Here is a 23,503-nt window from a genome sequence, read left to right on the forward strand (position 1 = left end):
CCCTACGAACCCTTACTATGCCAACCAACATCTACCCGCCATGCCTCCAAACGTACAACCATTTCCTAACGATATGTTTTATCGAATGTCAATACCGTTTATGCCTCCGCCACCACAAACCCAAACACCCTAAACCTCAATACCCGAAACCCAAGTTCTCGAAACCTAATTTCTCGAAACCCAAGTTCCCGAAACCGAAGTTCCCCAAACCCAAGTTCGTCGCAAACGAAGCCATAAAAAGAAGGTTGTTGCCGATCAAACACCAACCGAAATGCACGACCGGAAAAAGTGGGAAGACGATGAGGAAGCAGCGTTGGCGCAAGCGTGGATCGACTCATCCGAAGACTCCGTCTTAGGTGACGCTAAACGCAGCGCGATATATTGGGCAGAAATACGTGAGAAGTTCTTTGAGATAATGGGTCGCGGTCACTACCGCGGGGATGATTCCGTCTCCAACAAATGGAAGGCAATGGTTTTAAAAATGAACCACTTCTCCATGATTCACACTCTCCGTAAGAACAACAGACCAAGCGGCACGAATGACGCCAACCTTCTTGAGGCTATGTTGAAACAATACAAGGGCCTTCATGGTCACCACTTCGGCATGGGCATGTTTGAAATTTGGAAGAAATGCACGAGCTCGCCAAAGTGGCATCCGATCCCGACATCTTCACCGCGACCGTTCAAACGATCAAAAACAACGTCTACTTCGGCCGATCAATCGTCGTCTCAAGCCGGGTCGGATGCTCGTTCTCAATTTAACTTAAACGAGATCGATCCCGAATTTGTTTTTGATGAATCGGATGAGTTGCCACGTCCGATAGGAAGAAACAAGGCCAAGGAGGCAGTTAGAGGTGGGGGGTCTTCGTCTATAACGACATCCACGATGAGTTCCGACATGAGCGCGCGGTTTGACAATTTGAAGCTTGCTCTTAAAGAGTTTCGCGAGGAAAACAAAAACACTCGAAAGAGGAACTCAAGATAATACACGAAGAAAGAAAAGCGATGCATGCGGAATACAAAACCATGCGGAATACAGACCAAGCGGCACGAACGACGCCAACCTTCTTGAGGCTATGTTGAAACAATACAAGGGCCTTCATGGTCACCACTTCGGCATGGGCATGTTTGAAATTTGGAAGAAATGCACGAGCTCGCCAAAGTGGCATCCGATCCCGACATCTTCACCGCGACCGTTCAAACGATCAAAAACAACGTCTACTTCGGCCGATCAATCGCCGTCTCAAGCCGGGTCGGATGCTCGTTCTCAATTTAACTTAAACGAGATCGATCCCGAATTTGTTTTTGATGAATCGGATGAGTTGCCACGTCCAATAGGAAGAAACAAGGCCAAGGAGGCAGCTAGAGGTGGGGGGTCTTCGTCTATAACGACATCAACGATGAGTTCCGACATGAGCGCGCGGTTTGACAATTTGAAGCTTGCTCTTAAAGAGTTTCGCGAGGAAAAAAAACACTCGAAAGAGGAACTCAAGATAATACACGAAGAAAGAAAAGCGATGCATGCGGAATACAAAACCATGCACGAAGAAATAAAGAAGGCTAAATCGGAGCGGCAACGAGAGAAGGACTTCTAGCTCCTCGGAAAGGATCTCTCGCATCTAGATCCGGCCACGCGGGCGTTTTTGGAGAAAAAAAAAAGCAAGGATAATGGCAAAATATGCAAACGAGGACTCGGACGCCGAATAGTAGTTTAATTAAGTTTCCAATTTTATTTTATTTTTTTTGTATGTTTTTTTTTATGTTTCCAATTTTATTTTTTTCTATTTGTATGTTTTTTTATGTTTTTTAGTTTAATTAAGTTTGTATTTTATTATTAAAATTTGCTAGTTTATTAAATTAAAATTTTTTTAAGGGGCTTCGAAGCCCCCGCACCATAGAGGGGCATTTTTGGGGTGGGGCTTTGTAGCCCCAGTGCCCATGTGGCGCTGATGTGACACTGGGGAGGGACTTCGAAGCCCCTCACTATAGAGGATGGCCTAAATAGAAAAAAGCTCACGTGCATACGTGGCGGTTTTAACATGGTATGAAAAAAAAACACCTTTTTTGTCCCTATATTATGGATGCTCTAATATACATGTAAAGTTAAAGATATTTGATATGAGAACTTAAAGAAAATAGAAAAATATTATCATATTAAACTAACATGTATGAAACATCATTGTAGCAGATACTAAAAAAGAATTTCTAAGATAATTGCATCTAGTTTTCTACCTTTATGGCATATTTATTTTCGAGATTGGATTTGTGCAGTTAGGCTGAGGGGTGTGGGGCTTCAGCGGGGGCGCGAGAGCCCCTCCGCTCGCGCCCCCAGGCGCGAGCACCACACCACCGAGACGCGAGAGGGGCGCGAGCGCGGAAAACAAGGCGGGCGCAAGGTGGGTCGCGGGAGGCTTATGGCGTAAATGTGGCTTGGGAATGCGTGAAAGAGCTGTTGGACCATTTAACATAGCCGTTGGGCTCATAATTTAATAAAAAAAAAAAGTTGGTTGAACATTTGTGGGAGAGGCGACCCGATGATCTTGTATTAGATTAGTAGAATTATTAAGTATTATTGTTTGTTTAATTTTTAGTATGTTTTTTTTGTAATTTGAATTTTAAAAAAAATGTTTGTTTTTTTAAATAATTTATGAGTTTTTTTTAATAATACGTTTTTTGAATATAATTATTAAAAAATAAAAAAAAAATCCGCTGGAGCCCCTGTTCGCGCCCCTCCACACCAGGGCCAGGGGCTCCAGCGGGGGCTCCAACACCCATCTTATCCAGTTTCTCTCTCTGCCACACGTCACAATATTATTGGCTGGAGCCCCCACTCGCGCCCCCGTTAGAGCCCCCCACACCCCTCAGCCTTAGGGAAAACGAGCAACGTTTTACTATTTTTCATTAAGTCAAAAAGTCTCTTATCATCTTTTGCCACCGCCACTCCAAAAGAAGGAAAGAGAAAATACGACATTTTTTACTAAAAAATACTCTTTTAATAACAACCCATGCTAAAAGGGAAAATTTTAAGTATAGCACTTTATTAAGAATTAGTTTGATTCTCCCGTGTTATATGAGTTTATTTAAGTTTTTGTTTTTAATCTTTTTGCTATTTTATGATGATTTATTTTATTTTTTAATGTACTTTTAATTTTGATACATATATATTAGTTTGTTATTATATTTTTTTGCGTTTGGGTATTTTCAATTGAGATGTGTAGGTTTTTTAGATTTTTAACGAATAAAAATACACGAACACGAACATGTTGATTTTTTTTAAATGAACAAACATGAACACAAATATTTGTCTAATGAAAAAGGGGACGTTGATGTAGTTGACGATGGCGGGTAGTATCGGAAGTTAACCGGTGATGGAGATGATAGACCGATAATGGAGAACATGTAAAGAAGATAAATTAAATTAGGATTTGAGGATGAAAGTATTTACCAATAAATAAGATCTTATAATCTATTTGAGAGCTATTAGGGTTTGGTAAGAGTGTAAGACCCATAACCCGTGGAAATTATTTTTGATGATTAAAGGGTTATTTCACAAATAAATGAGATGTTATAACCCGTTTAAGGGTTATCTGGGTTTGTTGAGACCCATGACCCGCGGAAATTATTGTTTGATTATGAAAGAGTTTCACAAATATATGAGATGTTATAACCCATTTAAAGACCATCTGGGTTTGGTAAGACCCATACCCGCGATTTCAGGTCAAGTGCATGAGAAGCATCCATTTAAAAATCAAACAATCTGGTGGGTCTAAAGAATAAGGGGACAACCTTAGAGCGACACGTAGGATTTCATGGTAGACAATTATATAGATAGTTATATTTGTATACGAAGAAATACTCATCTTTGTCATATAGTTAAACTAAAATATAAAATTTCAGTAATATCATATTTGTTATTTAAAAATAGATTGTGACGTAGCTTGTTACCCGCTTACCTGTATTTCTATTGTAATTAGATCTTTTTATGAAATTATTGAAGAGAATAAATGAAGTTTATTTACTTTTTAAAACCTCTTACTCTGATCGTCATATATATTCATAATCAATTACATAATTACATATTTAACAAAAGATATGGGATGGATTCCATCCCAAAAAATATAAGGACTTCAGTTTTTCATACAACTTTGGGTATGGGGATTACATACACAATGTATGAGTGAAAATGAACAAACTCTTATATTTTTACTTATAATTTAAGTATGTGGAAGGAGATGTCCGGTTGAGAACTCCATTGTGAGTGCTCTAAATGTGAAAGTGTCCAAGTTATCTAACAGATTGTTAAAAGATCGTTTCACATGTTAACATTTAAGCTTGACACGAACACAAAAATTTGATAGTCTCAAGACACAATACTAAGAATACAGAAATCTTGTCAAACACATGAATTTGAACACAACGTGAGTTTTTACAATTGATATGAACACGGCATGTTAAACCTTTTTTTCATACTAATACTCTAAAGTTATAGAATGAGTTTTCATGACCGGACCGAACCAGCCGGTCGGACGTGAAATCAGATCTATCACTAGTTCGGTTCGATGGTTTATACTAGTTTTAATTTTCCTTTGTTTACAAAAGTCTTAAGATATTTTTTATTAGCAATTAGGATTTGAACAAAGGCCTTTTTTTATGAGTGAAAAGAGTCTTTGCCAACTCTATTAAGAATTTATTAATGCCGTAATTCTTGATATACATAATGGTGTTTAAAAAGACACAATGGTGTTCAAAAAGACATAATGGTATGCGAAAAGACACAATGACGAAAAAGACACAATGGCGAAAAAAGAAACAATGATAAGCGAAAAGATACAATGGTGTGCGAAAAGACACAATGACGAAAAAAGACACAATGATAAGCGAAAAGACACAATGGTGTGCGAAAATACACAATGATAAAAAAAGACACAATGGTGTGCGGAAAAACACAATGACAAAAAAAGACACGATGATAAGCAAAAAGACACAATGATGTGCGAAAAGACACAATGAAGTGATTTTTGTTTTAAATCTTATATAACAAAAATCATACTCATATCAAAGATAAAAAAAACGCTTGTTATTATGATGAATTTTTTTTTTTTTTAAAAATGTCATACGAAAAAGTTATAAACGTTCTAAAATGATGGGGGTATTAATATGTGCATTGCATGTGGAGAGAGAAAATGTGTACAATTACCTGTATACCTTTTTTCTTTTTGTCCCCACTTGACACATGTAAATTATTTATGGCTTCTCACACTTTTTATTTTTGTTACACTTTGTAGAATAACGTTTACGTTTCTAAATTTAATCATGATGTATAATCTTTTAGTTCTTAAGTATGGTTCAGCTGCGATCCGACCTGTGAACCAACTGCCCTTCACCTATGTATAAAATAGTTATGTTTAAGCTGTCAAACTTTATACGCGTTTCTCTTTTAATCTTTTAAATTTAGGCATAACATACACAATCAACTTATGTTACAACATGAAAATTACTATAGAGAATAAGTATAAAGTTAAACGGGTCAATTTGTGAACCTATCAAGTAAACTAAACCTGATATATCTAACAAAACATAATTACTGGTTAATCGTGAATTTACGTGAGCATGTTACCAAACTCTAATACCTTGTGTATTAATTCTATATTTTAATCTAGACTTCTTTTTACTAGATGACCCAAATTATGCACATTGACGTCTTACTAACCTACGTCACAAATCAGTAATTTGAGAAATGAAAAATAAAAAAAGTATTTTAAAGGTTTTAACGGTTCATTTCACTAAAGAAGCACCCCATTGCAGTAGGCCACTTCCAATTTCCGATGGTCCATTAATGAGATCCAAATCTTTCAACGTTTCAGGCCCAGCTGATCCACATGTTTCTTGGCCCATTTATTCGGCTTTTTAGAAACGTTTTGTTTACTTACTGTTAGGGATGATAGTTTTGATACTGAGGATATGTTATCCTTGAAGATGTGTCTGGATCAATTATCCTCCTGAAAAATTCCAGAGTCACGTCAAGATCAGGGATCCTCAGAAGTTGATATTATTAACATTTGTTTTACATGTGTAGGTTATTATTCAACAAGAGCAACGAATCCTAGACCTAGTCTACCACCAATTTCGCTACTGAACTTCTATAAGCATGTGGTCAAAGAGCACGATGGAGGAGAGTGGAAGACTAGCGGATTAGTAGGACCTAGTTTTTAGTTTGTTATTTCCTTTATATACATCGAGATAATGATCGATTAGGAATCACTTATACACACACTCACTTATAGCAGAACTGACAATTCTCTCTATACACTAGCATTCCATTGTAACATCGATCGCAATCTCCAAACATTTGTAACCTTCTTTGATTAATAAATTGGTGATCGACAAGTTGTCATCACCCGGGGTTTTTTTTCTTTTGATCTGAACAAGATCAAAGGGTTTTTTCCTCGCAACAAATCACGGTGTTCATCCCTATTTTGTTCATATATTCACCGTTATCAATTTAGCACTAAACCTCACATAACAGATTTGGATAAATTATCCTTAGTAGATTTTTATCCAAAACAATTTGGCGCCCACCGTGGAGCAATTGGTGCTATAATCCAGAAAATACCCTATCATTTTCAACCTTTTCATACCCATATCACTATCAATAGCCTCTCAATCAACCTCTGCGTCATCAACCATGCCATCTTCAATTCCTCTCTCATCAAGGACTTTGCCGCTGATGCCTCCGCCAATCACGGGAGCACCACGGCCTGCTGCTTCTGGAAGCAAGACACAACTGCCAGTCTTCCAGAGCTCTAGAACCACTGCTGCCACTCTGGTGGTTAATGCTAACAATGATGTTTCTAATATGTTTTCGCAGGTCAAAGCATATATGGAGCAGCAAAACAAGACCAACCAGAGGATCCTTCGTTAGATAGAAGATCTCAAGAAGACTAAGAGGCCAGCGGATGATCACACTCCCTTGATGCCTAGGATGCTGGATTTCACCACTCCAGGATCATTTGCTCAGTTTACTCAAGGATCATCTATCTTTCAACAAGGGTTCATTGGTCCATAGACTCAAGGATCCTCACTGTTTCAGCCATGATCATCTATCCTTCAACAAGGGTCCATGGGTCAGCAAACTCAAGGATCCTCATACTTCCAGCAAGGATCATCCATCTTTCAACCAGGATTCTCAGGACTGTATCTTCAAGGATCCTTCGACTCTCAACCATTAGGATCCTTCAACCACAGTCAAAGATCCTTCTGCCAGGATCAAGGATCCTCAGGGGTTCAAAATCAAAGGTCATCCGAGGTCCATGAAGGAGATATAATACCCATGCAGACCATCGCTTTTGGTGGACCGACCCCTGTAGCGAACGCTTCTTACCTCAGCTACTCATCCGGGATGCCCACCTTCACCCAGCAAAGATGTAACTTTTATGATCCTATATCCTTAGATGCTAACCGTGGTTCCATGCAGGATGCAGGTATCAACCAATCTATGGCTAAGGAACTACAAAAGCTGAAGGATATGCTATCCAGTGTACCGGGGGTGGTCCGTCCAATTCCCGAGATACCAGAAGGAAGCCACAAGTTATCAAGATTTGCTCCACCTATCTGTGATGCTGAAATCCCGAAGCGATTCAAGACCCCCAACATGAAGACTTATGATGGGACCACTAATCCTGAGGAGCATATAGCTCAGTACAGGGAAAGGATGGAGATCAATCCTATTCCTGAAAGACTTAAGGAAACTTGTTTATTCAAGGGTTTCGAATCCACACTGACTGCATCTGCATTAAAATGGCTGTTAAGTCTTTTTTTCTTTTTCAGTTACTTCTTTCTCACACTTAGTTAACTTGTTCAACAGTCAATTTTCCTGTAGTAGGAAATTTGAGAAGTTAACTAGTGATTTATACCGAGTTATCCAACCTAGTGATGAATCCCTTAGGGATTTTGTTACGAGGTTCGACAGGGAAGCTCTGGAAATCCCTAATCTTGACATGGCTACTGATGTTGAAGCATTCAAGATGAGACTTCAAAGGGGATCCCCCTTTTATGATGATCTTGTGATGACTCCTTGCAGGTCCTTAGACGAAGTCAAAAACAGGGCACTCAGATTCATACGGTTGGAAGATGACAAGAGGATCCAGGATCGTCTGGGGAGTCAAACAAAGCAAGAATCCTCCGACAAGAAGCGAGGGTTCTCATTCAAGAACAACAACTCGAAACCCTACTCCAAATTCAACAATCAGAACGTCCGAGCGGTTGAAGAAGGAGACGATGATGAAGACTACCCAAGCATCTCAGAGTACTCTTCTCAGTAGATACTCATGGTTTAATTTGTGCCATGAAGGATCTAGGTGAGAAAGCAAGGTGGCCCCGGAAGAACGAAAAGTCAACCACCTTCAGAAACAAATCCAAATGGTGTGCTTTCCATGAGGATTTTGGCCACATGACGGATGATTGCATCGGTTTAAGGAGGGAAATTGGATACCTCCTGAGCAAGTGCCACTTTAAGGAACTGTTGGGAAGAAAAAGGTCCAGGATCCAGGATCCTGAAGAGGCTCCTCAAAAAGCAACTCCGCCCCCACCAGATGCTCAAGTGATCAACTTCATTTCCGGTGGCTTAGACATATGTGGAACTTCTTTCTCCGCGGCTAAGAGGCTGGCCAAAGAGGCCAAGTTGGACAACGGGGAACTACCGGTTATATCCACCACTTTGAAAACTGACAAAAGGATCTTCTTTGATGAAGAAGATAAATCAAGCATCCAAGATCCTCATCATGACGGTTTGATTGTTACTTTTTTTATTTCTAACCATTATGTACGCATGATCCTTGTCGATGGCGGAAGCTCGGTCAACATCATCCAATATAATGTCCTTCAGAAGATGAACATCCCAGACTCAGAAATCATCCCGAGGACGTCGGTGTTAGTTGGCTTCAGTGGAGAGACCAAGAAGACATTGGGGGACATCAAACTCCCAATATACATTGAAGGGTTAAACTCTTACCAAAATTTTTTTGTTATAGATAACCTTTCTTGTTGCAATGTTATTTTAGGCAGGCCTTGGCTACATGGGATGAAGGAAGTGGCCTCTACTTACCATAAATGTATCAAGCTACCAACTCCTTGGGGAGTGGTAAGGATAGATGGTGACCAAGTCGAAGCCAGGAACTACTACTCCTCATCAATGAAGCCAGCAGCTAAACAGACGATAGCATAGCAACCACAGCAACATCCTAGGGACGTGCTGGAAGCTCGCGAAAAGGACTTAAAGGAAGTATCCTTGGACCCCGAGGATCCAGATGTGAAGGTGTTCCTAGGATCTGGTATCCCTAATGAAATTGAGGAGGATATGATATCCTTCCTAAAGCGAAGAAAATCCACGTTTTCCTTCAAACATTCAGAAATGACAGGTATTTCTAAGGAGGTAATTACTCACAAATTAGGCCTTGATTTATCTATTAAACCCGTCCATCAGAAGCGAAGGAAATTCGCTCCTGAGAGGAACACGATCATACAAGAAGAAGTTGAAAAACTTCTTAAGGCTGGTATGATCAGAGAGGTTAAGTATCCTCGATGGTTAGCTAATGCCGTGGTTGTTTCTAAAAAGAATGGAAAGTGTAGGGTGTGTGTCGATTTTACTGATTTAAACAAGGCATGCCCAAGGATCCTTTCCCTTTACCACATATAGACTCCATGGTGGATGCAACGGCAGGACATGAGATGCTCACCTTTATGGATGCTTCCTCTAGATTTCAACAAATTCAGATGGAACCATCTGACCAAGATGATACAACATTCATGACTCCTACCGACATATATTGTTATATTGCTATGCCGTTCGGACTAAGAAATGCAGGGGCAACATATCAAAGACTGGTCAACATGATGTTCATGGATCAGCTACGCAAAACCATGGAAGTCTACATAGATGATATGGTGGTGAAGTCAAAGAGAGCTAAGGATCACCTCAAAGATCTCGAAGAAGCTTTTAACATCCTGGATCGGTACAACATGAAGCTGAATCCTTCAAAATGCCACTTTGGTGTCAAGGCTGGGAAGTTCCTAGGGTACATGGTGACCATAAGAGGAATAGAAGCAAGCCCTGAGCAGATAGAAGCCATCGTCAACTTGAAGTCTCCTGCAAATGCTAAGGATTTCCAGAGGTTGATGGGAAGAATAGCTACTCTCAACAGATTTATTTCCAGATTCTCGGAGAAAAGCAAAGACTTCTATGACATCCTCAGAAAAAACAAGAAGTTCGAATGGACAGAGAAGCATGAAGCCTCCTAAAAGCCTTAAAGGATTACTTATCCTCAGCACCAGCTCTAATGAAGCCTGTGGATGGAGAATCTTATATTTATACTTAGCGGTTTCAGGTAATGCAGTAAGTGTTGTCATTGTTAAGGATCATGAAGGTGAACAGTACCCAGTATATTATGTAAGTAAAAGTCTTTTAGATGTGGAGGCTAGGTATTCTCACCTTGAAAAACTAATTCTTGCTTTGATTATGGCTTCCACTAAATTGAGACATTACTTTGAAACACATACTATTATATTGAGAACTAATTATCCTGTTAAGAATGTGCTTGGAAAACCGGAATTGTCAGGAAGGATGGCCAAGTGGGCTGTGAAGCTGAGTGCATATGATATTCAGTATGAGCCTAGAACATCCATCAAATCGCAGGCACTAGCAGACTTTGTGGCTGATTTCAGCAGTGACATGCAAAAGGAAGCTGATTTAGAAGTCCAACAACTAGAAGAAACCAAGGATCCTTGGATCCTCTTCACTGATGGAGCATCCAACGTAAGTGGAATGGGATTGGGCATACTACTGAAATCGCCACAGGGGGACATAATACCCCAGTTCATTGCATGTTCATTTCAAGCCACCAACAATGAGGCAGAGTACGAAGCACTTATCGCATGTTTACTTTTAGCCAAACAAATGAGGATCAGGTATCTTCAAGTTTATATGGATTCTTTACTTATAACTAACCACGTTAACGGTTCTTACATCGTGAAAGGTGAAAAAATGATCAAATATTTAGAAGTTGTGAAGGAGTTAGCAAAATCCTTCGAATTTGTTTAGTATCATTCAGGTACCAAGAGAAGAAAATGCTGGGGCAGATGCCTTAGCAAATTTAGCCTCATCTTTGAAAATTCCAGAAGATACGAAGATCCCAATCATCCATATACTCTCGCCAACAATAGGAGAACAAGAAGTTGGGGAGATAACAACTGACAAACAGATTGTACTTTGGGATCCATCATCCTCAGCTATCCAAGGATCCTGGATCCTCCCAATCAAGAAGTACATTCAAACTGGAGAAATTCCAGCCACGGAAAATCCGAAATCCTTCAAACTTAAGGTATCACAATATATTTTATTAGATGATATGCTATACTAAAATCTCTCGCAGGTCCATACTTGAGGTGCATCGAGGATCACGAAATACAAGAGGTGCTCAAAGACTTTCACGAAGGTGATTGTGGTAATCACACTGGAGGTAGAGCTTTGTTTCTAGAATTCTGAGAACATGATATTTCTGGCCAACCATGACAAGAGACACCATGGAATATTCAAAGAAGTGTGATGCTTGTCAAAGACATGCAAACATTCTTCATCAACCAGCAGAACCTATGTATCCTATATCCTCATCATGGCCTTTCATGAAATGGGGGATGGATATTGTGGGTAAGCTACCTAAGGCACCAGGAGGAAAAGTATTCATGCTTGCAATGACTGACTACTTTTCAAAGTGGATAGAGGCAGAAGCTTTTGTTCAAGTTCGCGAAAAAGAGGTGATATCCTTCATTAAAAGAAATATTATTACTAGATTTGGCATCCCTTCAGAAATTATTTGTGACAATGGTTCCTAGTTTATCGGGAAAAGAACCACTAACTTTTGTGACAGTTAGGGCATCAAGATGATTACCTCTACCCCAGTGCATCCTCAAGCTAACGGTCAAGCAGAATCAAGTAACAAGATAATCATCAACAACCTGAAAAAGAAGCTAGGATCCAAGAAAGGAAAGTGGGCTGAAGAGCTACCTTATGTTCTTTGGGACGACAGGACAACACCCAAGAATGCAACAGGCCAAACACCCTTCTCATTGGTGTTTGGATCAGAAGCAGTTATCCCTACAGAAATGGTGGTTCCTATAGCCAGAACGAGCATCCATGATCCTGAGGCCAATGAAGAAATCCTTCTTGAAGACTTGGATACTGTTGAAGAACTCAGAGACATGGCCAAGATTAGAATGGTAGCATATCAACAAAGGGTAACTGGGGCATACAACAAGAATACCAGGATCAGAAGATTTCAAGAAGGAGATTTAGTTTTAAGGAAAACCTTCCAAAACATAACCAATCCGGCTGATGGGAAGTTAGCACCCAAATGGCAAGGCCCTTATCTGATCGAGTCGGTGGCAGGAAAGGGGGCATATCATTTGCTCACCATGGAAGGCAACAGGTTACCAAGAGCGTGGAATGCTATTCACCTCAAGAAATACTTTTTCTGATCAGGATCAAGTATCCTCTGAGGATCTAGTATCCTTAAAGGATCAAGGATCCTAAAATCGGTAATAACTATCTAATCATTTATTCATTGTTATTTTTGCTTATTTAAGGATAACATATTCTTAACACTTGTGTTTTCCAAGTTTTAAGTAACAATGCAGGATGTTAATAAGATATTCAATGATCAAGAGGTTGGCCACCTCTCCTTTATATTTAAGGTTACTATTTTTATTGGCCTAGCCCACGATTGGGTATGACCCCCGATGGTCATATCCCCTAAGGTTTAAAGGTTTTCACATTTCTTATAAATTAGAGTTTCTACACTCTCGCATGGAGCGCACGCTATCCAACGTATAGTCCGAGGCAGCGAGACCAGTACACGCTTAGTGGCTGATAATTTTGTTGTCTTCGACTATATGGAGGATCCTACAATTTATGGTAGACGTACCATACCACCGGTTTATAACGTTTTCACGTTATCTCAAGACAAAGGTTTCTAACATTTTCATGTTAACTATGGTTTTGGAGTTTTCACGTCACTCACGTTTGGGCTAAACCCCAGTTTGGGCGAGTCCTCAGTTGACATCTGTATATTGGGCCAGTCCCCAGTTTGGGCTTGTCCCCAGTTTTTGGGCTTGTCCCTAGTTTGGGCTTCTCCCCAGTTCACGGGCTTGTCCCCAGTTTGGGCTTGTCCCCAGTTCACGGGCTTGTCCCCAGTTGCACTGGCTTGTCCCCAGTTTATTATTTGGGCTTGTCCCCAGCTTAACGGGTTTAACCCCAATTAATATTATAAGTTCTTTGCAACAGATATTCTAAGTACAATAACAAGAATCAAGACTTATGGATTCAAAATCCTTAGTTTATTTCTACAAGGATCACTGAAGGTTCTATGGCTATGATAACTCAGGTCTATTTAGACCTTATGGTATAATTTCTATTTGCCTATTTACATTTGTTTAACTAAGACTGTTATAAATATTTCTGGTTTAAAGATTTCAAATCCATAAAATTTTTTTAAGGATCTTCTATCCTAAACTGTTTGCTTAAGATTGTTTCTTAAAATTTTCAATGAAGCTAAGACTATAACAGAGAAACTTTCAAAATAATGAATAACAAGCAAGTAGTCAAAAGTTTTAGATTATTATTAATATAAGTCACCTGGACTTATCCAAAATACTTAACCCAGATTTCACCAATCTAAAGATGGAACATCCACCCGGGTTAAGCATGTGTTACTAATTGTTCTTAAGGTGCAGGAAAATAAAAGTCAGAGGCACCTAAGGTTTCATCCCCACAAACAGAGTATCCATCCACCTTCAGTACCCCTGAGAAATGTCTTGAGGATCAGTGATCCTATCCTAATTACTATTGTCTATTACAAACCATAAACCGTTATCCATGAAAACATCAACATAAAAAAATGGGCTTGGGTCTTGTCTTCAATATCCTTCATCGCCCATTCACGCTGCATCCTTGCCTTCCGCAGCATCCGCTCCTTCACCAGTCACCCCTGCATCCTTGACTCCACTGGTCCCAGCCTCGTTCTCCTCAGCCATGTCCGCATCCTCCTAGCCACCAAGAGCCGCCAAAGCAGTCTTCCACTTAGCCACTTCCCAGGTCGTTTTGTCAAAAGCAGGATCACCAGCTTCCATTGCCATCTTAATCCTTGCTTGAAACACTGACCTAGCAGCCCACATTTTATCCTCTTCCATGACCTGCTTTACCTCTTCTTGGCGCTGGGCTTCTGCTAAGGATAACTGATCCTCTAGCTGCTTTTTGTCCTTTGAAAGCTGGGTCAAGGCCTTATCCTTTGTCACCACTGCAGCTCCCATCCCGGACAACATCTCACTCATCTGATTCACAATTTTCTCATAATGGTCTTTGCAAGTGTTCACAGCCTATAGCCAACAATTAAAACAATGTTAACAGGATATCGGATCCTTAAATTCAGTATGACCGGGTATGAGATACTTACAAAAAGGATCACGTCGAAGTGGGTTTCAGGCTCGGTGGACCTCTTTCTTTTGGAAGCGGCTGACTTGGCTTTGGTAGTTGCAGTCTTTGGCTCAGAACTGGTTGTAGCCTTCAAAGCCTCCTTCTTTATGTCTTGAGGAGTCATCATGCTATCGATGTCTTCCAAGGAGAATTTGCTAGCGAACTTTTGAGACTTCTTAGCGCCTGCAAGATTAAGTGAACAGATAAGTATTATACCTAATTTTATTTATTCTTAATTATTATAAACTTGACATATCGGAGTCTGAGGAAATCTCACAAAAAGCTTCGATAAACCGGGCTTGAAAAGTTCTAACCTCATAATCCAGGGCAAGGAATCGTTTTGTTTTTTCTTCTGTTCCTGGTAATCTACCCAAGGAAGCGAAATTCTCAACTGCAAACAAATGAAAAAGATTCAAAGTTAGATCAAGTATCACGGACTATGTTTCAATTAAGGATCCGCGATCCTACCCTTTCTGACCCACTGTAAAGGTAAATCAGTCCCACCAGGTATGGAGTCACGTTTTACAAAGAAGATTTGATTCCTATAGAAGACATCATTCAAGGTGGCTTTTAAAATCTGATGGAGCTGTCGAGGTTTTGGTTTCAGAATGAATCGGGCCGGACCATGGGTAGTGAGGGTATAAAGATGAGACAACTCCTGAAGACCGAAATCGATTTTTTCTTCCTCGATAATCTTTTCAATGGTGCTTAAAACTCTCCAAAGCATAGGCATAGCCTGATATAGGATATGCCAGTGAATTCAAAGAAGCTTTCTGTAAAAGGTGGGAACAAATATTGATAACCGATGAGAAAAGGGCAAGCCGGAAAACACACCCAGGTTCGAGAATAAATACCACAACGGACGCCGGAATCGTACGGTCGGAATATGGTTCCTGATGGAAACAGTGAGCGAAACTCGTCAATCTCGGGGTCTGTGAGTTTGCAGATTTCGATAGAGGGGTTAGCTATGTGGTTCTGGGATTGCATCTCCGTCAACTTAGAGTCACCGGATAACTGATTGGACGATTTAGGAGGGGAAGAAGAAGAAGCGACTGACATTGCTATTAGAAAAAGTAAAAGAATGAAGAGAGAAGGAAGGATAGCTGATGAGCCGCCTGGATATGTGGTTATTAAAGGATTATAGGGATCGAATATATAGGTGGTGATAAGTAATCTCGAGGGTTTGATAATAATGACCCCTGGCGTATGTCTAATCATCTACTTTTTGCAGGATTCAAATTTCAAAATGCCAGCTGTAAAAGCACGAACACCCGCCATTTTGGGGGCAATTGTTAGGGATGATAGTTTTGATACTGAGGATATGTTATCCTTGAAGATGTGTCTGGATCAATTATCCTCCTGAAGAGTTCCAGAGTCACGTCAAGATCAGGGATCCTCAGAAGTTGATATTATTAACATTTGTTTTAGATGTGTAGGTTATTATTCAACAAGAGCAACGAATCCTAGACCTAGTCTACCACCAATTTCGCCACTGAACTTCTATAAGCATGTGGTCAAAGAGCACGATGGAGGAGAGTGGAAGACTAGCGGATTAGTAGGACCTAGTTTTTAGTTTGTTATTTCCTTTATATACATCGAGATAATGATCGATTAGGAATCACTTATATACACACTCACTTATAGCAGAACTGACAATTCTCTCTATACACTAGCATTCCATTATAACATCGATCGCAATCTCCAAACATTTGTAACCTTCTTTGATTAATAAATTGGTGATCGACAAGTTGTCACCACCCGAGGTTTTTTTTCTTTTGATCTGAACAAGATCAAAGGGTTTTTCCTCGCAACAAATCACGGTGTTCATCCCTATTTTGTTCATATATTCACTGTTATCAATTTAGCACTAAACCTCACATAACAAATTTGGATACATTATCCTTAGTAGATTTTTGTCAAAATACTTACTAGCATTAAACCCGTACGATGTTGCAACAACGACAATGTATTTAAATAGATTTATAGTAATTGTAGCCTTTTAAACAAATGGTAAGATACTCTTTTATTAAATGACCATAATTCATTTGACATATAAACTGTTTAGAAGTGAACCAAATTCAATGTATTTTTTTTTAAATAACTCTAACTCATTATGCTTATAAAATGTTTTAACCAGAACCAAAATTGACAAATTTTTTAATCGCCCGAACTCATTTTACATATTACTCGTACTGACCTGATCAAAAATTTAAGTTTTTTTTTATAATGACCTAAACTCATTTAGCTTACATCCCATTAAACTCGAATACGTTTTGATTTATCAAAGTCCTCGTTGTTCGACCCAGAACAAAAATAATACTTTTTTTAATGATTGAAACTCATTTTGCTGGGTATTTTGACCACAACCAAAATAATTTGGTTTTTCTAATGAACGAAAACATTTTTCTTATAACATGTACATCGATATTTTTTAAATCTTATCTTCCACTGAAACGTCAACAAAAACAAACACGTCAAAATTTTATGTTTGAGATTTATTAAAACTTATTGTTTATAAGATATAGAAGAAAAATAAAGAAAATAGATGAATATATGGGTAAACTTATGAGGATGGAAGAGTAATATTAATAAAATTTATAAACGCTTAGTATAATTAAAGGGTTAAAGTTGTAATTATATTTTATGTTTATAATTGCATATTCAAGTTGTACTCTTATGCTTAATTGACTTGTACATTATAATAAACATCTCAAAATATAATAAAATTTACATTGAAACGTCGACGAAAATAAGCACGTAGCAATGATAAGTTACGACTTTTTTTAAACATAATATATTAAAAGATATTGAACATATAAAAGTTTTAAATGAACTTGTCAAATTAAAAGGTAAATATAAGGGGATTTATGTGTAATTAATTTAAAAATTAACAAATTTCTCTTGAAGTTAAAGGGTCATATATGTAACTATATCTTAAACTAAATATTCTTAACCGTATAAAATGTCAAAAATACTATATTACCCTTACACATTCATAATTTTGTGCATTGTTGATTGTTTCCTTGGCATCAATTGTTGTAACTCTTAAATATTTAAAGGTCATTGGGATTCTCTTTATATATAGTATAGATATTTGATTCTTGATTCAGAACTCGATTTTAAAACAGGTTCCGGAGAACCTTGTTTGAACCCGACCCAAACAGCAGGGTCAAAATCGGGTTGTAACCCATACCCTGAAGCTGACTTAAACTGGTCAAATCAGTTTCTTTCCACCTCAAAATTGAGTTGGAACCCAAATTAATGAAAAACGAGCGTGCCTTTCTTTGACCCCACCCAACTCTGATTCAACCCGAACCGATTCATACGAAAAACCTGATTTGCACCTCTGCTTTTTATGTACATCTACTATTTTTATTTTTATATTGAGTTCCATTAACAACACTATTAACGTTGTAATTTAACTTCTTTTATTTTACATGTTTTTTCTTTTAATTATGATGCAAAACCAACTATGACATACTTGTCAGTATTGGTCCCTCAAAATCACCGCCTTGTGAATTGGAGTTCGAAATTACCAACATGGTATACATCCTCTTTCAAACTCACAAATGTGGCGAACCGTACGGATTCGGCAGGTTCAGGTTGGGCTAGAATGGGTTTTAAGAAAAATGAGTTAAGGTAAAAAAAAAGTTCTAAGCAAAATGAAGTGAATTCAAGTTAATATGGGTTGTTTTGAAAAAGAATCAATTTGGTTAGGGTCCAAATGGGTATAAATAAGTAGACCTAAGAGGAAACAAATGGCACACATCCCTAGCCCTGTCCCGCGAAGGTTGTGGTTGGCAACAATTGGTAGAGAATGCGGCAATGGTGGGTGTGTCAGTGGTGACGAAGGTGGAGTAGCTATCGTGGTAATGGGGTAGCAATTGGCGTGGTTTGAGTGTCAATGATGAGCCTAGGTTCATTTGAGGGGTGGTGTATGTCAGGGCACAAAAATTTGACACTGTGAATACGTTATCCTGGCATATGTCTGAATCAGTTATCCTTAGCATGTGCTCAAGATCCTGTCAGGATCAAGGATCCTCAGTAATTGGTATTACTAAGATTGTTTATCATGTGTAGGTTAATATTTGATAGGTATAACGGCTGGAGGACCAAGTCTACCTTATATCTCGCTCTGGACACTTCTAGCACATGGTCAAAAGGTGTTGAAGAAGTTAGTGGGATAGTGGCGGATTTTTAGGACAATTTGTTAGTTGTTATTTTGGTTTTATATTGAGTTATAATCAAATTAGGTCACAGGCGCTTACTCACTAGCTACTCACGTTCATAAACACTCTCTCTAAGCAGTTCACACACACTTAGCTTCTTTGTAATCTTTGATCATAAACTCCAACCATGGTAACCCGATTTCTTGATTAATAAATTTGTGATAGACAATTGTCAACACCGGAGGTTTTTATGCCGACGATCCTCTAAAGATCAAGAGTTTTTCCTCGTATAAATCTATGTGTTCGTATATTACATATTCTATCACAAACACCAAGTCCCACATTCACGAATTTGGTTACATTATCCTTAGTTGATTTTTGACCAAAACAATTTGGCGCCCACCGTGGGGCAATTGGTGCTATAATCCAGAAAATACCTTATCAATATTCAACCTTTTCAATCAATACCACCATCAATGGCCTCTCAACAATCTTCTGCTTCAACAACCTTACCATTGATGCCTCCTCCGCTAGCGGCAGCTCCAAGGACCACTATGGATGGAAACAAGACACAAATCCCAGTCTTCCAGAGCTCAAAAACCACTACTGCCACTTCGGTGGTTAACTCTAACAATGATGTTTCTGCTATGTTTTCACAGGTTAAAGCTTACATGGAGCAGCAGAGCAAGACTAACCAGAGGATCCTTCGCGAGAGAGAAGACCTCAAGAGGACCAAGAGGCCGACAGAGGATCAGAATCCTTTGATGCCTAGGATGTTGGATTTTACCACTCCTGGATCCTTGGCTCAACTTACGCAAGGATAATCTATCCTTCAACATGGGTCCATGGGTTAGTAAGCTTCGGGATCCTCAGTTTTCTAGCAAGGATCATCTATCCATCACCATGGGTCCATGGGTCAACAAGCTCAGGGATCCTCAGTTTTCCAACAAGGATCATCTATCTTTAATCCAGGGTTCATGGGTCAACAAGTTCATGGATCCTCTCTCCCTCAAAAAGGATCATCAATCCTTCAGCCTGGATCCTTCGCGTTGTATCATCAAGGATCCTTCAACTCCAAGCCTCAAGGATCCTTCATCCAGAATCAAAGATCCTCAGAGGTCCATGAAGGAGACATTACCCTATGCAGACCATTGCCTCTGATGGACCAACTCCTGTAGCAGACGCTTCTTACCTCAGCTATTCCTCTAGGATGCCAACATTCACACAAAAGAGAAGTAACTCACATAATCCTATATCCTTAGATGCTAATCTTGGCTAAGGAACTGAAGAAGCTTAAGGATATGATATCCAGCATACCAGGGGTGGTCTGTCCTATCCCTGAAATACCAGAAGGGAGCCATAAGTTATCCAGATTTTCTCCATCTATTTGTGATGCTGAGATCCCAAAACGATTTCAGACCCCCAACATGAAGGTGTATGATGGAACAACATATCCGGAAGAGCATGTGGCTCAATATAGGGAGATGATGGAAATCAATCCAATTCTTGAGAGACTCAAGGAAGCTTGTCTATGCAAGGGTTTTGGATCCACACTAACAGGATCTGCACTTAAATTTCTGCTAAGTCTTCCTCTATTTTCTGTTACTTCTTTTACACATTTAGTTAACTTGTTTAACAACCAATTTTCTTGTAGTAGGAAATTTGAAAAGTTAACTAGTGACTTATAAAGAGTTGTCTAACCTAATGATGAATCCCTTAGGGATTTTGTTACGAGGTTTGGCAGTGAGGCCCTAGAAATCCCTAATCTTGATAAGGCTACGGCTGTGGTAGCTTTCAAGATGGGACTAAATAGGGGCTCCCCTTTTTATGATGATCTTGTGATGACTCCTTGCAGGACTTTAGATGAAGTAAGGAACAGGACACTTAGATTCATACGGCTAGAGGAGGACAAGTGCATCCAAGAATGGTTAGGGGCTCAAACGAAGCAAAATCCCCTAACAAGAAACAAGGATCCTCGTTCAGGAACAATAACCCGAAGCCTTACTCCAAATTCAACAATCAAAATGTTCGAGTTGTTAAAGAAGGAGATGATGATGAAGACTACCCAAGCATTTCTGAGTATTGCTTCTCCGTAGACACTCATGGTTTGATTTGTGCCATGAAAGATCTCGTAGAGAAAGCGAGGTGGCCCCGAAAAAAATGAGAAGTCAACGACCTTCAAATACAAATCCAAATGGTGTGCGTTCCATGAGGATTTTGGCCATATGACTGATGACTACATTGGTATAAGGAGGGCAATTGGATACCTCCAGAGTAAGGGCCATTTCAAAGAACTCTTGGGAAGAAAAAAGTCAAGGATCCAGGATCCTGAAGATGTGTCACAGCCCCCGACCCCTATACCCTGGGTGGGAAGCCGTGAACATTGATCGGTGGTATCGGTGTTTATTAAATTATTTTGCAGCGGAATATTTTATCAGAACCGTAGTTTGGAAAAATGATCAGAGTTATAAAAACACCATGTTTATTATTATTATTATAAACTGGAAATTTAACCCATTTTGATACAAACATAAACTTTATAAGGATAAACCCTGATTTACAAAACACGTTTCTTTATTCTGGTGACAAACCACTTATTTAAGCTGGAAGCCCGCAGTCATCATTTCTTTGTCTCTAACAAGTCACCTTAAACATGTTTAAAATATTTGATCAGCAAGAAGTACTGGTGAGTACATTCATTTGTAAATGACACATTTTACATTTAAAGCATTAAGATGTTGTTACATCTGCCTGCTTACAAATTACCGAAAGGTACCTGGCACTCGACCGTATCTATGACTGTGGTCACATTACTTATTGGCTAACAATGTCCAATAAGTAACGTGTAATAGCCTAGTAGGCAAGCCTTGTATACAAAATCCAACAATACCAGTAGTAACCATCCCGTGAGTCTAAAGAGACTTAATCACTATGATGTAATTAAAATACTTATAAAAATATAATTAAAACATTTAGACCATCTATCATGAGTTTTATAGGTTTTGAAATTATCATGACTGTGTTGGAAAATCAGTTGTCTCACGTAAATGTGAGTGGTACAAAAACTCGAATGTCTCACCTTGCAAGTTTACAATTAAAGAACGCCCCTTGGTATTAAGCACCTAGGTTAAACACAATGTAGTATATCTAGATTAGTATAAACCAATAATCATAACGATAATCACGAGATTAGAAACTTTACACGATGGTACAATGTCTTACCTTAATAGGCAGAGATTTTGGATTCGCGTATATAAGTTTCTTTCGATCGGATAGGATATCGCTACGATCACTCGGGTACTATACTATATTATTAATATATAAGGAAGTTCAGAGAGAATGAAAATTTTTGGACGAAGAATGAACGTCTCATTCTCAACCTATTTATAGCTGATTTTGGACCCTGTCGCGATACGCGATGGTTCTTATGCAAAGATCATCGTGTATCGCGAAGAATCTAGTAGCGTCGCCGAGTCAGCCCTAAGCATGCTACGTGGCATGCGACGTGTCTCGTCTGCGTAACTTCCACGTCGCGATATGCGATGTGCTACTTTGATAGTCCATCGCGTAACGCGATGAGGTTAACGTGACGGGTGGATTATTAAAAATCTTAATTTTCCACAAAAATAGTAAGGCGGCTCAAGGCGATGCGAGCGTAGCGTGCGAAGTGCAAACTGCGCCATCAAAGCGCCACATTGCGCCTGTGCCCGTGCGTGTGCGCGTTCGGGTGCTTCGCTCCCTACGCTAGGACCACTAGGTGTGTTTTGTCTTATAAGAATATTAACATATGAGTTTTCTTTCTTATAAAGAAATCACTAGTTTTATAATCTTGCGATGTGGGACAAGGACTTACACTCCTATTTATACCATGGTGGAAGCTTCTCCTTTTCTTTCCTCCACCAATGTGGGATGGAATTTTCTCCTTTCATTTCCCTACTTTATCCTTTAATTTATTTTGTGGTTTGTTATAAGATGTCCAACAAAAAGCAACTCCTCCTCCTCCAGATGCACAAGTAATCAACTTCATCTCCGGTGGCTCAGATATATGCGGTACTTCTTTTTCATCGGCAAAAAGGCACGCCAAAGAAACTAAGCTGGAGAACGGGAAACGACCGGTCATATCCACTACTTTGACCACCGATAAAAGAATATTATTTGATGAAGAAGATAAAACAAGCATCCAGGATCCACACCACGACGGTTTGATTGTAACTTTATTTACTTCTAACCATTATGTACGTATAATCCTAGTCGATGGTGGAAGCTCGGTCAACATCATCCAACATGATGTACTCCAAAAATGAATATTCTAGACTCGGAGATCATCCCAAAGACGTCAGTGTTAGTTGGTTTTAGTGGAGAAACCAAGAAAACAATGGGGAACATCAAACTCCCAATATACATTGAAGGGTTAAACTCTTATAAAATATTTTGTGTTATTGACAATCTATCTTGTTGCAATGTTATTCTTGGCAGGCCTTGGCTACACGGAATGAAGGCTGTAGCCTCTACTTACCATCAGTGCATCAAGCTACCAACTCCTTGGGGAGTAGTAAGGATAGATGGTGACCAAGTGGAAGCTAAGAATTATTATTCTTCATCCATGAAGCCAACAGCTAAACAGATGATAGCATAGCAACCACAACAAAATCCTAGGAACGTGCTGGAGGCTCAGGAGTGTGTGTGTCGATTTCACCGATTTAAACAAGGCATTCCCCAAGGATCCTTTCCCATTACCACATATAGACTCCATGGTGGATGCAATGGCGGGACATGAGATGCTTACCTTTATGTATGCTACCTCTTGAATTCA

General features: G+C 39.2%; 1 protein-coding gene across 1 annotated transcript; it reads left to right on the top strand.

The window, feature by feature from the left end:
* The first annotated feature begins 271 nt into the window (after nt 1-271).
* On the top strand, nt 272-985 carry LOC143599069 (glutathione S-transferase T3-like). Its single transcript, XM_077077123.1, has one exon. It carries the CDS (start codon nt 272-274, stop codon nt 983-985), a length of 714 nt encoding a protein of 237 aa, XP_076933238.1.
* The last annotated feature ends 22,518 nt before the right edge of the window (nt 986-23,503 follow it).

The sequence above is a fragment of the Bidens hawaiensis genome, unplaced genomic scaffold (genome assembly GCF_021521415.1).
Source record: "Bidens hawaiensis isolate Kalapana, Puna unplaced genomic scaffold, B.hawaiensis_p1.1 tig00051455_1, whole genome shotgun sequence".
In the NCBI taxonomy this organism is placed as follows: domain Eukaryota; kingdom Viridiplantae; phylum Streptophyta; class Magnoliopsida; order Asterales; family Asteraceae; genus Bidens; species Bidens hawaiensis.